This window comes from Opisthocomus hoazin, chromosome 5 (assembly GCF_030867145.1).
Source record: "Opisthocomus hoazin isolate bOpiHoa1 chromosome 5, bOpiHoa1.hap1, whole genome shotgun sequence".
Classification (NCBI taxonomy): domain Eukaryota; kingdom Metazoa; phylum Chordata; class Aves; order Opisthocomiformes; family Opisthocomidae; genus Opisthocomus; species Opisthocomus hoazin.
In genome coordinates this window covers 66,004,202-66,020,607 of record NC_134418.1, presented here as the reverse complement: position 1 = coordinate 66,020,607, position 16,406 = coordinate 66,004,202, and the positions used below count along the sequence as shown (strand labels likewise).

The window sequence follows — 16,406 nt, the reverse complement described above, 5'->3', positions numbered from 1 at the left end:
ATAGACTAATTTTCTATCTACACAAATGCATCTATGCAAAATTCTGCTCACACCTACAATTTCAATCTAAAACTATCAATTGCCCTCAAACTACAGGAAGGCTATTTTCTCCACCTCCAAATTACCTGCCCCGCGCTAGTAAATTTCATTAGCCAGTACCCGAGAAAACAGGATGCAGAACGCCTTGAAATTCAGATCACGCAGTAGTCCCAAAAGCAAAGGTACCATGTTCTAAGCGAGATGGCATGATCCCAGACCAAGATCTCACCAACGATCAGCGACATGTCCCGAATCCATGGAGAGTAGAAGCTTTAGACCCAACAGCTTAGCTCTGTGGCTGGGCTAAGGTCATTTTCGAGACGTGCAGCTAACAAACTGTGCCAGCCTGCCGTTCGCAACTCGCTGCTCCGAGCTGTCTGCAGGAACGAACTCGAGTGTTGGGTCAATGAGCTCCCTGCAGGAAATCCATTTAAAACAAGCAGGTAGCTGCTCTGAACCAGCCGAGATCTCCAGGAAAGCTTTCGGTACAACTCAAAATGGAGCGTGCTACGGCCACCCAACCCGCACTGATGAAACCAGGGACAGCTTTAGGGAGATTAACATTTTTCAGGAAGAGGTCACAGCTATCCTGCCAAGCACAGCTGGCAAGTTTTCCCAGCTACTGCAGAAGCAGGTGACGGTGCAACAAGACACGAGCTACAGACCTTAGCAATGAAAAGGCAGTAAACCAAAACCTTTTAAAATTAAAACACTGCACCATCCACCACCCCTCCTACACATTTTCCATTTAAGTGCATCACGGAACAGGCCCCAAGTCAACGGCTTTGACTCCAGCTCCTATTTTCACTACATACTGGGGAAAAAAAACAAAGAACAAAAAAATCACCTGCACAAACACTGAAGGTCTTTCTACAGGCTTCAGATGCTGAAGCAGACCGGACTGCCCTACTTGTCTACAGGACAGGACAGACAGCAGGATTTCTGAAGACCTGAGCCTCATGAAGGGAAAAAAATTACAACCACACTAAGGTAACAAATACAGTTATTATTATTCTTAATCATTAACATTATTATGGTTAAAATAACGACGTTATGTTTAATATTATTACAGATCTTGCCAAAAACAACCAGACGCAGCTAAACATCAATCTTTTGCCACAAGTAGCTCATCCAACAGAAGCAGCACTGCCTTCACCATAGCATAACCAAATCTGTAACAAGACTGACAGGGAAGTACAAGTTAATTTGAGGACTGAATGATCTTTCCACATGCCTGCCCTTAAAGGGAGGTTGGAGACACCGTGATAATTGTTCAGGATCTGCAGCGCATCCCATGGTTCTTCAGCACAGACCCACCCAGAGGTCCTAGCACCTGGCCCTCATGAAGACTTGGCCATCTCCTCCAACAAACGAGCTAAGCCCTGCTGTTGGGCTCTACCAGTAAGGCATGATACAAATCGGCCATCTGTTTTCCAGCTTCTCCAAGCTCCTTCAGAACTTCCAGGACCTCAGGATGATACCAAGCAGAATCTGAGGACTCCTCATCTACCTCCTCCTGAAACAGCTTCTCTGCCACAACAGGCTGGCAAGCCATTCTCATTTTAAGTGGCTTAACTCCTCCTCTAAATGTCTCAACACCTGCCAACCATCAGAAACTTGGGACTGTGTCATTACACAGTGCTCACCCGTAACACCAGCTATCTTGGCATTGACTGCTTCTCTTTTCACTTTGTTAGGCAACAATGAAGAAAACCTTCCCAATCTGCAGTGCAGCCACAACATAAAATCTGAATTGTGCAATAAAAAAAATAAAAAAATTCCAAAAATCACCCTCGACTCTGAGCATGCACATAGAGTCCCTTGTGCAGCTTTCTCCTGCCTTCTCTGCTCTGCATGCCACAGGCTACACGAACACTTACACTGAGGATTAAAAAGAAAAAACAAAAGCTTTCTCAAACTACCATATTGCTAGACAAGTACTACAGGGGGCTGGGAGGATGGGAGAGACTCTTGAAGCCAAAACGCAGGTCCCAGCAGCCTACCCATGACAGGAAAAAAAAACAACAAACCTTCCTCCAAAGCTCATCCTGAATATGGGCAGGTGCTTATCTTGCACTAGAAAGCCCCTGAAAGTGTCCCTCGTGTCACACAAGTCATGCGAGCCAGGGCTGACAGCTTCTGCATAATCTGCATGGCCAACCAGACCCAAGTCCTATCAGCACCATCCAGAAGCTCAGCTGGGAGGCTGGAAGAGCCTTTTAACAGCCCAAAGAGGAACACAATTCCCACCCCAAGACTGTCTCAGGCTTTCACACAAATTATGCGCCTTCAGACGAACCCTGCTTTGAAGTAGGAGACTCCGTACATTCAATTTGTGCATAGCTGATGGGATGCGCCTCTGTTAATGACACACTGCAGTGCCGTGTATCTCAGATACGTCTGTAAGATCAAGGTCTTCAATCGGCTTTCGAAACCGGCAGAACAATTAACCTTATTAGCCCCTGAGCTGCACTGAAGAATGAGAACTGAAGATGAGTCACTACTACATGGGAAAAGAAAAAAAATAATAAAACAATCATCCAGAACCGAGCAGAACCTTTAAAGTGAAAACCCAGGCAGCAGCTTGGCATTTGCCCAGCATCTGTAACAGGCCATGATACAGCAAATATTGTGATATCTTTCTCTTTCTCCAAAATTCAGGCACCCAAAATACTATCACAGTAATCTGAAATAAGCAGTCACTGCATCTCCTAAGTATCTGCAAGCAAACTGAAACACACACAAAGCGTTCCTCTAACGGAACATCTCACTCACCTCCTACATGCAACACACAGGAGCACTACAAAACCCATCACATCAGGCAGACAGTAGCACTGACACACAAAAAAGTTTGGTATACGTTGCCTTTGATGACTTCCTGTCATTTTCAATCGTGACAACCAGACCTACAACTTAACCTTCATTATTTCATTTTAAAGTAGTTCCTCCCTCGAAAATGAAGGGGCAGAAAGGGCTGAACGTCCTGCTCTGCAGGTACCCAACCCGCCTGCCCCTGCCTTCAGATGCTCGCAGTGATCGCCACAGTGGTTTCTGATGGACAGCAACCATGCAACCGTGACTCCCCAATATCCCTTTTAAACAGTGTCCACCAGGAACAACAAATGGCATTAGTGCTTCTCCTTTCACACGCTTGTGGCCGTGGAAACAGCCGGCCTGATACTCTCACTGTGCTTTTCCTTGGGCTCTTCCTCTCCTCTTCAGCAAAAAAAAAAACCATAATGAACTGCCTTTCAGCTTTGCACTGCCGTGCTCCAACATGGCTGTTTATGTTTGGAGCTTTTTCAGCCTTTAACGGTGAAGGGCTTGGGTGTCAACTCCGACACAAAGGAGCTGTTCTCCCAAGCATTTCAGTTAAGTACTAACAAGTTACAAACAAACAAGTAAAACCACAAAATTATAAGGAGTCTGAATAAAAACCACAACTGCTCTAATCAAGCCTCTTGCACTTGAGATTTTCCATGTCAAAATCCCACTGGTTTTCCATGCATCTCCCAACCATCGGGGCAGGCAAGGCTTTACGTTTTTCCACACTGAGGACAAACGATGGGAGGAAAAACAAAACAAAAATCCAGCCACCCACCCCAGGGACATCTGCCATAAAAAGGAGGTCAAGGGCAAGGAAGAGAAGGAGAGCAAGGCAGGAGCTCTGCAGCTACCCCACACTTCCCGTCACCTCCAACAAGAAAGAGGAACTGGGCGCAAGGGAATATGGACACCACATCCGACCGGGAAAGACAGCTCATCTCAAAGCAGGGAACCCAGGAAGAAGCATTAAAATGCTGGAGGAAGCTGCAGACCAGTGGAAGACCGTCAGCACGCCAGACAGAGCCAGCACCGGCACACAAGCCCACGCACACCCTCACCGACTGCAGTGCTCCGGGCACCCTCCGGGCTCGGCTGCGGAGCAAGAGCAGTAGGTGAGCCATCCCCAAACGGCTCTGCAGGCTTCAGAGGAAGCCGAAATTAAAAGATCACAAGCATGGGGGGGGAAGGAAAAAAAAAAGAAAAAGAAAAAGCACAAATACTTGTAAGAGGGAAGCTGGGAGGGGGCACGCGAGAAGCACAAACAATGAAAGGGAAGCAAGAGGAAACAGAAGGTAGAGAGACCGACCGGGGGCCCTGGGCGGCTGCACTCCAGCATGCAAATTCATGCAGTTCACGTAGACAAAGCGATGCTGCGAGAGGCCTAGAAAGCAACTACAAATATTAAAATGCTTTGTTTCCCCTCCCTCGCTTCTTAATGTGATGTCTTTCTTCGGTACGTGCTCTTGGAACAAAAGCACGCGTGGGCAACCCGACGGCTGAATGGGCTACCGACCCCGTCCAACTTTCATCCTCAAATTCCGCAGGCAGCGAGGAATGCTCAAAACTGCTCTGTCACAGGCAGCTGACGATGCATGCAAAACAAGATAATAGCGCGAAGCCACGGCAGAAAGGGAAAAACATCCATCAGACAGCACTGGTAACAGGCCAGAAACAGGCAGAAGGGCTGGGCAGACAGGGCAGCCTAGTCCACGTCTCCGCACAGCGCCTGCGACACGCAGGCAGGAGGGAGGTGCTCTGGGAGAGGGGCACGCACCGTTCCTTCCCTGGATTTTTCACCTCTGCAGGCGAAGCCCTCACTCTCCTGTGCTGCGCTCCGGCCTTCTCTCCTCCAAACGGGAACGGGAAGAACCAGATCGAGCAACCAGGACACTTCCTGTTCCCAAAGTCTTCCCCGAGACCTGTCTTTGAATATGTGAACTAAACAACCCTTGGATATTCCCCATCAAACAACGTTTATTATCCACTCAAAAGCAAGGAGGTTCTTCCCGTACTAAACCCTCGTCATCATATCACCACCACTGTGCACACAAACAGTGGGCAACAACCCTCTGCGAGGGTTTAAGTGAGAAAGCCTGTTCCTGCAAGGAAGAGGACACGGACCACCTCCTCACAGCGGTAAGTCAGACCATTTTTTTAGTGGAGCATGGAGATCAACAAGCAATTAAGCCCTTGAAAGTTTAAGCGTCCCTCTAACAAAGAAAGGGCCATCAGATGTCAACAGATGAAGTGGTTTTCCAAATCTCCGGAGCTGATGCCAGTGACTCCGTTGATGTCCCTCACCAACCCAGACCGGTCATCCAGCGGGCCGACGATGCCGAGTCGCCTCCAGGACCTCATAGGGGATCGCAGCAGGGTGGGTAAACCCCAACTCCTCCGGCGCCCCGAGAAGAGCAATGACCAGCCATCGCAAAGCAGTGCCACCGCTCCATAGAAGCGGTCCTCGATGGGTCCCCTGCCACACCCCCAGGGCAGAGGGAGGTCTCCTTTCCTCCTGCCCCCAACAACTGGGAAAGACTTCAAATTCAGCCACAGGCCCCGATCCCAAGAGGTGCTGGGTAAAGTGCAAGCCTGCAAGGGAACAGAAATTCGGGTGCTGGGGTTGTGCCTGGAACCAAACTTCAGTCTTAAAACCTGTTTGAGGAACCCAGGCCCTTCTGCTTCAGCCTGAGCAGTCACCGATGCGTCAGATGCTGCTGCTGCGGTCCCCGAGCTCGGAGGGGAAAGCCATGCAAAACAGCCGCTGCACCCCTACTGCCCAGAGACTGGTTCGTCTGGCTTTTAGCATCCACCTCTCATTTCAGCGAGCCTATCACAATTTTCACTTCTCACTCTCGCCAACTGAAACCAGAAGATGTGTTTTCTTTTCTGCATACCTAAAGCAGCATCCACAGAAACGACAGAGGAGCGGCAGCCTCAGCCTCGCCTTTCACCACTGCGAGGACTCAGCGGGACCATACGCTCCATCACGCCAAGTCCACGGGCCATTCGTGCCTTCTTTTCCTTCAGCCACACTAGGGCTGATTTTTACGAGGATGCTCAAGAACAAAGTGTTTTCCAAGAGGATCTAATCTCCCCAGGAAGTAAACATCACGTCACCATCAGTCAACTGCAGCTTCGCCACGAGAAGCAACTATAAACGACTGCATTACGCGGTTCCACATCTAGTGCATCTTAATGTCTCCAAGGTAAGGAACGCACCGGCAAAAGGCCGAGCTCCCTACGCATCCCTGGGCACAGAGACTCTGCACTTGCCCTTAGCTACTACCACATCTATACCGGGCAGATTCCGAACAGCATATATTTTTTTTTTTTAAGTTATTTATATATACAGTGGATAATACTTTCAGCACACGACAATGCGAAACGCTGGGCCCTGGCAAGCAGCATCAATTGCTAGCTGAGGAAAGAAATAACACTTTCAGCTGTTCTTCCCTATGTTAATGGCTGAGCACCAAACAGAGGACGATACAACAGCTTCAGAGAAATAAATCGCCCTCTTTTCCCTCTCGCACAAGACGATGCCCCCAAGCACTGCCTCTTCCCATGTGCGACCCTTGGAGCCCGGTGAGGCCCAGCTCAGGGCGCAGCCGCGCCAGCTCCGGGCCACCGCCGCCCACGTCCCCGCACGGGCGCCCCTCGCCAAGGCAGAACGCACCGCGCCCGGCCGGGGCCCGGCAGCGGCGGCTGAGGCGAACGGGAGCGCTGGGGCGGGAGAGCCGGCAGCGAACGGCGTGTCACTCGGGGGGGAAACACGGCTTCACCTGAGCGGGTCCCGGACGCAGACACGCACGCTCGTCACGCGTGTCCGGTATTCACCGTGCACAAACACGCTCAGTAAATAGAAAAAAAGGGAAAACGGGGGGGATGTTAAAAAATGAGCCGAAAATTCACATCGTTGGCCGCAGCCCCGGCACGGGGAGGCGCGAGGGGGCGGGGGAGGGGGGGGGGGGGGGTGTGTGACAGCGGCCGCCCCCAGCGCGGCCCCGGCCCCGCACCCGGCCCCGCGCCCGCCCCTCAGGGCCCCTGACGCCCGCCCGCTCCCCCCCCCCCCCCGCGCCCCCTCACCTGAGCGGGCAGCAGGAGCTCCCCCTCCTCGGCCTGCCACAGCTCCACCACGCCGGGGATGGGCTCGATGGCTGCGGGGGCAGAGAGAGAGAGAGAGAGAGAAACCGCCGATGGGCCGGCCGCGCTCGCAGGGCCCGGGGGCGGGAGGCCGGGGCCCGCGGGCGGCGGCGGCCAGGGGCTCCCTGCCCGGCTGACACCGGGAGGCGGCGGGGGGGGGTTGCGAGCCACGTCCCGGCTCCCTTTGTGTCCCCGGGCTGCCACCCGAGGGACGGCGGCGGGGGGCGGCGGCCCCGCTCGCACGGCCACATCCCCGCTCCCTGCCCTACCCCGCCCCGCCGGCGCCCTCACCTTGTCCCTGCGCCTCCCCGGGCCGAAAGCAGGGCAGGAGGACGTGGAAGACTCCGAGCAGGAGGTTCATGGCCGCGGCCGCGCGGCAGTAGCCGCTCTGCTGCGGGTAGCGCAGCCCCGCCATGCCGTGCCGCGCCGTGCTGCGGCTGGGCGGGGGCGGCGGGGGGGGAAGGGGGCGGTGCCTCCCGAGCCGCCGGCTCCGCCCACCCGCGCGGCTGCGCGCCGCCGCGCCCCGCCCTCGGCCCCGCCCTCCCCGCTCGCCGCCGGCAGCGCGGGCACATGGCGGGCGGGCAGGGGGGCGGCGGGGCTGCCTGGCTGTCAGCCTGAGGAAGAGAAGGCTGAGGGGGGATCTTATAAACACTTATAAATATCTCAAGGGCGGGTGTCAGGAGGATGGGGCCAGACTTTTTTCAGTGGTGCCCAGCGACAGGACAAGGGGCAACGGGCACAAACTGAAGCACAGGAAGTTCCGTCTGAACCTGAGGAAGAACTTCTTCCCTCTGAGGGTGACGGAGCCCTGGCACAGGCTGCCCAGGGAGGTTGTGGATTCTCCTTCTCTGGAGATATTCAAGACCCGCCTGGACGCGGTCCTGTGCAGCCTGCTGTAGGTGACCCTGCTTCGGCAGGAGGGTTGGACTGGGTGACCCATGGAGGTCCCTCCCAACCCCTACCATTCTGTGATTCTGTGGGTGCCGCTGCTGTGCTTTCGGTGTAAGAGACAGTCGCGGTGCCCGGTGGCCACGGCGGCAGCGAAACAGGAGGGCAGAAGGGAGCCCAGCAGTAACGTGCCAGCCGCGTGGTCGCAGCTTGCACCTTGTGTGCCCTTCTGGTCGCGTTTTAAAGCACTCGCTTGAAAAATAAACCCTTGAATGCTTAAATTGCAGGAAAAAAAGCCAGTTGTTCAAACCTGGGGGAGGGGGGAAAGAAAGTGAATGCTCTGCTGACGAGGTTTGCACAACTGCATCGGGTTCTCCCCTCACTGTTGTCGCGTAGCAGCTCCCATGAGCGGAGGAAACACGGCGCTCGCTCACTGAAGGCTCCTGAGCAAAGCCAAGCAAGTGGCAAAACCCGTTTCCAGCCCCGGGCTGAGGCAAGGCGTGAGGCTGATGCAGGGCTCGGTCCCGCCGGCAGCGGGACAGCCATGCGATGCCCACTCCGCTTCACCCCTGTCAAAGCTTTTCCCGCCCAGAGGCCGTCCGGGTTTGACGGGAGGTGAGGGTGGCTGGGTGGGTGGGTGTGCAGTGACCACATCTCTGTGCATGGCTAAAGCAGTGCTGCCCCCCCCCCTCAAAAGGAGAAGCCTTTGGCCTTCGCCCATATTGCTCAACGGCCGGTGTACGGCGGTGCGGTCTCGTTGCCAGCCCACTCCCTCCTCTCGCTTTCTTCTTCCCCCTCCCCCCCATTTTCCCTGCTCTCTGCCTCTCGGATCCTTCATTCCCACCCCACTCCGTCCCTTCATGTCCGCTGTCACGCTGCCCACCCTTCCCCCTGCGCAGGCAGAGCAGCAGCTGCCCCGAGCGGGGGGCACCCCGCGGCACCCCGGGGCGTGCAGAGGGACCACTCCTGCTGCGATGGCAGCCGTGGGACGGTTCTCTGCCGGCAGACGCGCAGCCGCGCTCGGACGGGCGCTTGAACGGCTGCGGTGGGGAGAAAGTGGGTTATAACGGTGTGACCTTGGCGTGACCCCCCCACCTGGGGGCTGCGTGGCAGTGTGTGCCTTTGCTAGGGAACCCTTCCCACCACCTTTACGACTGGTCCCGATTGGAATACCAGTTAGAGCTGTGGGCTGACGTTGTTTTAAATTACCAGCTTCTTCTTGCTGAGTTTTTGAAAACCAATGTCAGCATGAGCTGATGATATTGCCTCTCCGAGTCCAAAAGCCGACTGCGTTTTCAGTGGCTGCAGCAAGAGGTCCGGCTGGCAGTAGGCAGGGGTTTGGAGGCAAGCTCTCCTGGACACCATTGGGACTGGTTTAACCAAACCGATCTTAAAAAGTGAGGGGACAGAGGGCAGCCTGAGCCGCAGTCCGGGCTGGGAGCGGGGCTCCCCCGGGAGACGCTTACCCCTGTGAAGAGCAAGGGGCACGTTTGCAGCTTTGGAAGGGGAGGGGGCTGCGAGGCTTTCTGCCGTCGCGGTAGAGCCACCCCACCTCGGCGGCAGGGCTGAGCACCTTGCTTTCTGGAGGCTTTTTCACATGCAGCGGGCAGGACCGGGAGGAAATCAGGGCCACGATGCAGGCGTCGCAATCGGAAGGGGAGATGTATGTTGCGTAACAGGCATCAGATGGGAGCAGGCAACCTAATTACGTTCCCGCTGTTGTGCCTCCGTGCATCCTTTTACCAGCAAAATATGGCTGGGACTGTTCTTCATGCATGAAATGAAATGAAATGAAATGAAATGAAATGAAATGAAATGAAATGAAATGTACCTGCTGCTAAACAAGCAGAGATGCTCCTGAGCCAGCCCCGGGACAGCCTGGAGACCTGCCACCCACTGAGGAGGGCGCAGGGGAAGACAGGGCAGGGACAATGCTGCGTGGGCAAAGCAGAAGAGAAGCGGAGGGGGAGGCTTTTCCTCCCAGGTAAGGCTCGAAGCAACTTCTGCAATCATAAGAGAATGGATATTTGGGATCCTTCAGGGTGAGACATCTGCATTTTTTGGCCTCGGTCGCACAGGAGGGGACCCAAGACCCCTCTGTCCCGCAGCACCCATTGCCCCACCAGTTTCCATCACCCCATCTTCTCTCAGCCACGCTTGATGGGTGCCATCCCCACGCTCCCACGGGGAGGGTTCCTGGCAGCCTGGGCATCCCTAACACTGAGTCACCTTGGTACTCTTCCGTTCCCCGGAAAACAGTGACTAATCCAGAGCCAATAGATTCACCCTGCTCAACCTGGAAAAGCAAACAACAGCTAAAACATTTGGATGAGGTACTTGCTGGGCGATGCACTGGGAGGGGATGGACCCACTGCGCCAACCTGGCATGGACTGGGCCATGCAGCTCCCCCAGATACCTGCAAATGCGTCAGTGCTCTTCCAAAGCTCACAGACCAATTCACGACACCATTTTCCAGCTAGGGGGGCTTTTTTTGAGACTGTATGCATACTTACTATTCGTGTGAAACAAATCCCTGTGCTGGCATACTTTAAGATCTTTGACTTGTTTTTCAGTAGTAGGATGTGCTGCTGAAACATTTATTTTTACTGTTTCCCTTGCCCTTGAACTACAAGGAACAGGAGCTGAGTTTTACCTACAGCAGTCTGGAGATACCGCTGTAAACTTCTGCAACTCGTAAAGCACATAGCGATTAATCCAGCCCTAAATGCCATTACAAATCCCCATTACTTTCAGCATGGGAATAGCTACTTGCCTTTCAAAAAAGACGTGGCGCTTTACGGAAACACTCGGCAAAATTAATTTCTGGGGGAACTGAGCCCATCAGAAGCCTTTCTAGTCAAAATATGCAATCATTCCATTTGCAGCCACATATGAGCCATTAACCATATGTGGTTAATGCTCAACATAAGTATACTGGTCATCTATTTAGGGGTTTCCATTAGATACAGTGTGAGAGATGGTATGCACTGAAGGTGTTATATTTTTTTTAAAAAAAAGCCCCAGGGAAGTGGTCAGCCTGCTCTGGAGCGTCGTCTCACCGTGCCATCCCCATCGGGAAATCAGCAGGAGTAAGCCCCGCTGGTGTGTGTGCTGAAATATGCCGGTCCTGGGGCTGGCGGCATCTCCGGTGGAGCCCAGGGCCTCTCCTCGCCCTCCCCGGCAGCCTCCCGGGCTCTGCTTTATCAGCCCCGAGGCCACACATCCGCACACCCGCCCCAGGGCCAGCCCTATCGGCAAGCCCAGCGATGGCCATTCCCCCCGATAAGGCTGCAAATCCCAAAGAGAGATGGAGGGGGGATAACGCCTTCGCTTGGGTCATCTCCTCACCCAGATAGCTCACTCTTCATCGAAGGGGCGGCATTTCCCCAGACACCCACCGCCGGGTGACCGGACAAAGCGCCGGGGGCTCAGTCCCGCCCAAGGAAAGCCGAGTCCCACCGACCTCTGCCATGGGGCTACTCACGGGTGAGTGCACAGGGAGGAAAAAAAGAAAAAAAGTAGGAAAAGAGGACCTGGCAGGGCGCAGCCATAAATTCCTGTGCTCGGTTCCCTGCGTGACCGCTGAAGATAAGCAGCCCTCCCTGTTCTTCTGGGCGTTTGCCCCACTGGGTTCCTCAGCCAGCCGGCTTTCTGGGAGCAGAGGCTCTCCCAGCATCCCGGTGTTCGTGTCGCTCCCAGCGGAGCGGGGCCGCGATCTCCATCGGGGCGCGTACGCATCATTAGGACAATAAAACAGTAAGGGGACAAGAGGTGCTCTGTTCCCCCTGGTGACAATTACTGCCGCGCGCTGCCCCTGCCCCATGTCCCCAGCAAAGGTTTTGAGCAAAGCTGGTGCGCGCAGCTCGAGCTGGGCAGAGCCTCATTCTTTCAAAGCCTAATTCAGCCTGATAAGAGTGCCCTGGACAAAGCCTGCCCTGGCAGCGTAATTAAAGAAGTACGAATTGTTTCTAAAACCTCACGCTGGTAGAATTTTTACAATTAATGATGGGTTGTCACTGTTGGGGCTTGTCGGGGAGGAATTGCTCTCGTCTTACGCGCCCGATCTGGGTCAGCAGCCCATCCATCGCTTCTTTGAGGAGGGGAAAGCGAACAGGCAGCGCGGCACTGCCCCAGTAAGCTGTTAATGACACCGTGCTCATTACCGTGGATGACAAACATCGGGCTCTTGTCTGTAAGCAGAATTTTTGCCAGCTCGCTTTGACTTTCTAGGCTATGATTAAACACAGCCAAAAAACAGGGTGCTTACCTGGCCTACTTTTTTTCATTCTCCCCCCTCTCATGCATTTTTCATCGAAAAAATCTGCGCAGTAAAACAAGTGTCTATATCATCACATAGAAGACTCGATGAATGTGGGACAACATTAAGTTATTTTAATAACAGCTTATGAAAGATTGAGCAGAAAAAATAATACATTTAGGCGATCTATGAAAAAAGAGCCACTCGCTCTGGAATCTGAAAGAAGAAAACAGTACATATATATACATATATATATATACATGTCCCAGACTTCTCTGTGTACTAAAGAAGAAAGGATAGTAAATGTTTTTATTTTAAAACGCAGCGTTACTGTTGCGGTATCAATCAAAGGCTAGGTAATTCAAAAAATATGCTGACATGCTCTGTCCTTTCCTTGCCCTGCTCTGCCTACATTTTTTAGCACGTACAGTGCATCCACTTGAAAGCGTGGTGGATCCTTGCACACAGCAGGATTTTGCAGTCTCCTGCGGGACCCACCATGTTACAATAGCGTTCAAAGCTTTATAAGCTTCATTTAGTTTCAGCAAGCCTGTTGGAGCATTGTCTGTGCCTAAAGAGGCATTTAAAACTAAAGCGAAGCTTTGAAAGCTTCGGAGACAATGACGCTGGACTCCCTAAGCCCATGAGTTCACTGCAGGGTTTGGAGTGATGGCATCACGTAGAAAACATGACACGCTGCTCTGGGCGCCCTGCGGAGCCCAGGCCGGGGGAAGGGGTGAGCAGGACATCTGGGGCGCGCACTGAGGTTCTGTCGCTGAGGGTCACGCCTGTGCCGAGGGGAAGAAAAGCAGCCTTAATTTTTTCCTGGAGATTTGTACCCGTGAGTATTTATACTTTCGTTCTGGAATGATTTCTAAGCCATTGCTATGTGCGTTTCTAAGCTGTTACGAATAAAAGAAAACAACCCCTGGAGCGCACACAATGAAAGCAAGCGGCGATGCAGCCGCCATGCCACAAGGAGATGTCCGGCTTCTACGACTCCTCCGACCTGCGGCACCGCGTCGGTGTGAGCGCTTTGCCCATCCCCGGACCGAGCAAGAGGCAGCATTTAAGGCAGAACTACGCTGCCTACGAGCCGAGGGAAACAGCTGCAAAGCAGGCGTCAGTAAAGCCGGGCTTTCCCGAAAGGCGCTCATTTTTCAATGCACAACCACGCCTGTCACCATTTCCAGACAAGGACATGTCATTTGTATAACCACAGTGATAAACCGTGCCGACAGCGTCTCAAGGCTGGAGGAAAACATCCCCTGGAGTCCCCAAAAGAAGCATCCACCCTACCCATGCCACCTCACCCAGGCTGTGAAGGTCACCCCTGTCCTCGGGCTGCAGTGGCACAAAGTCCCCGCTCCCGCCTCATAGGGCTTCCCCGGAGAAACCCCCGGTGCTCGGCCGCGGGGCAGAGGCTTCTTGACCACTAGTCAGCAGGACGAGGAGAGGGACACTATGCAAAAACAGGGATGATCCATGTAAAATATCAGCTTATGGCTCAAGCCAGCTACGTGATGCCCATCCGCAGATCGAAAGGACGGGCCGTAGCAAACGGGCGTAACAAATACCAGCCCTCGGCCCTGAGTGGGTTTAGAAATAAAACAGTGAAATAGGATTCGTCAGCATGACAAGTACTGTCAGTAAAAGCCGGACGTGCCCCGGTGCCCAGGCGGCGCTTGGGGAGCCACGTCGTGTCTCGCAGGCGGCATCTCGTCAGCAAGAGCGCGGCGTTTCGTCAGGGCGCAGCTGCAGGCAGAGCTCGATGGAGCGGAAAAGGAGACAGCGCGAGCCACGGCAGAGTTACCACGTGGCTGAATTTTCAACTTCAGTAGCTGTAGAAGGCTTCAGTAGGTGTAAAACATAGTTTTACTTAACCTCAGTCCAGCGGGGCTGTTTTTCACTGTGACTAAAAATAAGGAAAATAAACCTGCTGGAGCTAGATAACGGGCATGGGAAATTTTAGCCCAAAGGATTAAAGCCCGGTACAGGTGTGAAGCAAGCAGAATCAGTTTAATACCGCAATGTGTCAGAAAAAAGCTTAGCTGGCAAGGTGCAGGAGTTCCACGTGTGTGCAGATGCATTTGAGGGAGGATGACGCACTGATGACATTGAAAAAACAGCACAAAAATAAGAAAGATTTCAAAATACACCCAAATTGGAAATGCTACTCTTAAAAGCTTACTTAAGCACAGTAAAATATTGCTGTAGCTCTTTTTTTAAGTCCTGAAGTGCTACTATAACAGAAATAAACATGCTGATAAAATATTAGAGAACAGCCATGCCAGACTCCTGGAGGAGTGAACGGCCGATTTGCCCGAGCCGTGCTGCAGGCCTGGCTCCAAAGCTGGCTGCGCAGCCCAGGATCCGACGTTAATGGGGCACAGATGTTCTCCTGTAAGAAAAAGAAGTTGATTGTGTTTATTTCTTTCGTGGTACAGGCCTGGGGGTGGTTAGGGAAGCAGTTGGAAAGCTGCGAGTTGCAGTTACTTGATCGAATAACCTGTTTGAGAAAAAGATGTTGCTGTGCAAAATGACACCCCCCCTCCCCCCAGTTTTGACAGCAAGTAAGGGTTTCACTTCCATCCGAAACTGAGGGGGGAATTTAGGTAACCTAGAAAAACAGCGTAATGCGCGCGCTTTGTGAAGTACCAGGGATTTTTCACGCCACAGCCTTAAAGGCCACCTCTTTTTTTACACCCTCGAAGAAGCTGGGGGGGCCGACTGCTGCCCCGCTGGGTGCCAGGGCATCACAACACCGGCGCGGGCCGGGTCCGGCAGCCGGGGCAGGGCTGTCTGCCCGCTGTGCGACCGCAGGCATCACCCCTGGGCAGGCATCACCCCTGGGCACGACCTGTCTTCTCGGCTCGCCCATGTCCAGACAACTGGTGCGGCGGCAGCCACCAAACGGTTTCTCACCAAGTGCCCTTGCCCAGCACCTTGCTCCTTCAGCAAACTAAGCGGGGGGCTAACCCTTTAGGGACAAGAAAAGCCAGAGCATGATGAGGGAGAAAATAAATCTGTTCCTGTGGACAAGGACTGCGATTACAAAGTTGCCCTGGTCCCCACAAAGTGTTGGTATTTGATTTTGCTGATGTCATGGCTGGTTTTAATGGGGGACGAGGAGAGGCGCTGCCTTGCAGCCGGGCTGTGCGGGGGGCAGCAGGGTGGGTGGCAGACGAAGACAGAGCGGTACAGCTCATCTGACATGGAAACGGGAAGCATGAGGGCACCCAAGCTCAACACCCAGCACCAACAGCCGTCCTTCCCAGACGCCGAAGTTGCACAGAGCAGTACAATCCTAGGCAAGAGTTGAGCATCTCGTGATAGTCCTGCCGTTACAGGGTGCTGCAGTCCTCTCCAGGGCCCCAATTCCACCACCACGTGTGAGTCTGGGACACGTCTTCCAGGGGCGGCAGGCATGGGTGCCCACCTACAAACAAGCATTCCTCGAAGGGCACAAAATACACGTGAACCCCCCGCCAATGAGCTACGACCGAGCAGGACCACGCGGACCACTCAGCCGAGGACAGATGGGGAGGGAACGCCTTGCCCCGGGTCAGAAGCCACATCACCCCCCTCTCTTGACACGGTGTGATTTCTGCAGAAACCCTTGCCGTGTGGCAGACCCCAGCGCACAGCGGGGAGCAGGGAGGCCCGGACCACCCTAGCAGAAGCCAAAAGAGCAACTTTTTTCTGTTATTCCTATAGCCAGGGATCAGTCTAGATACTTACAACTTTCTAATCCCCTTTCAAATGCCAGCTAGACAAGCATTGTGGAAAAATTTGATGATTTGGGCATTTCGACGATTTTTCTTTCCCAGAAATCAATTTTCAGCTTGTTCATTTCCCTTCACAGAACATCTGCAATTCCCCGCGACGGTACGTGCTGTCATTGTCTTCTGCAGACAGCACCGGCACTCGCACAGCCTCCTTCCACGTAATCGCAGGTACGTTCAGCTCCTTAGGGGAGCGCATGTTTGAGGCGCAGGGCTTTACCTCGCAGCACCTCTGCCCTCTCCCCAGGGATGTGCGCGCGTTCATCTGCCGTACCGACATCCCAGGGGCCACGGGCCTTCGCTCACCAGCCATTCCCAGCGGCACGGCACTCACAGCTGGATGGGAAGCGGTACAGCTCCAGCACAGCTGGATGAGGAGCCATGCGGATCCCATCAGCTGCAGGAGCCGGGCGCCTCATTCTCCGGCTGCCGTGCCAAAAATGTCCTCTGCCAAGGTGCCTGAAGG

General features: G+C 53.9%; 1 protein-coding gene across 7 annotated transcripts in view; it reads right to left on the bottom strand.

Annotated features, from left to right (window-relative positions):
• Positions 1-7,446, bottom strand: part of TMEM131L (transmembrane 131 like) — an 81,041-nt gene extending 73,595 nt beyond the window's left edge. For all 7 annotated transcript variants that reach the window (XM_075421597.1, XM_075421596.1, XM_075421595.1 and 4 more), the window contains exons 1-2: positions 7,300-7,446; positions 6,952-7,022 (exon numbers count right to left, since the gene is read on the bottom strand). In XM_075421597.1, coding sequence (XP_075277712.1) covers positions 6,952-7,022; positions 7,300-7,423 — 195 coding nt within the window. In that variant the 5' untranslated portion in view covers positions 7,424-7,446. The remainder of the gene's footprint in view (positions 1-6,951; positions 7,023-7,299) is intronic.
• Between the last annotated feature and the right edge of the window lie 8,960 nt (positions 7,447-16,406).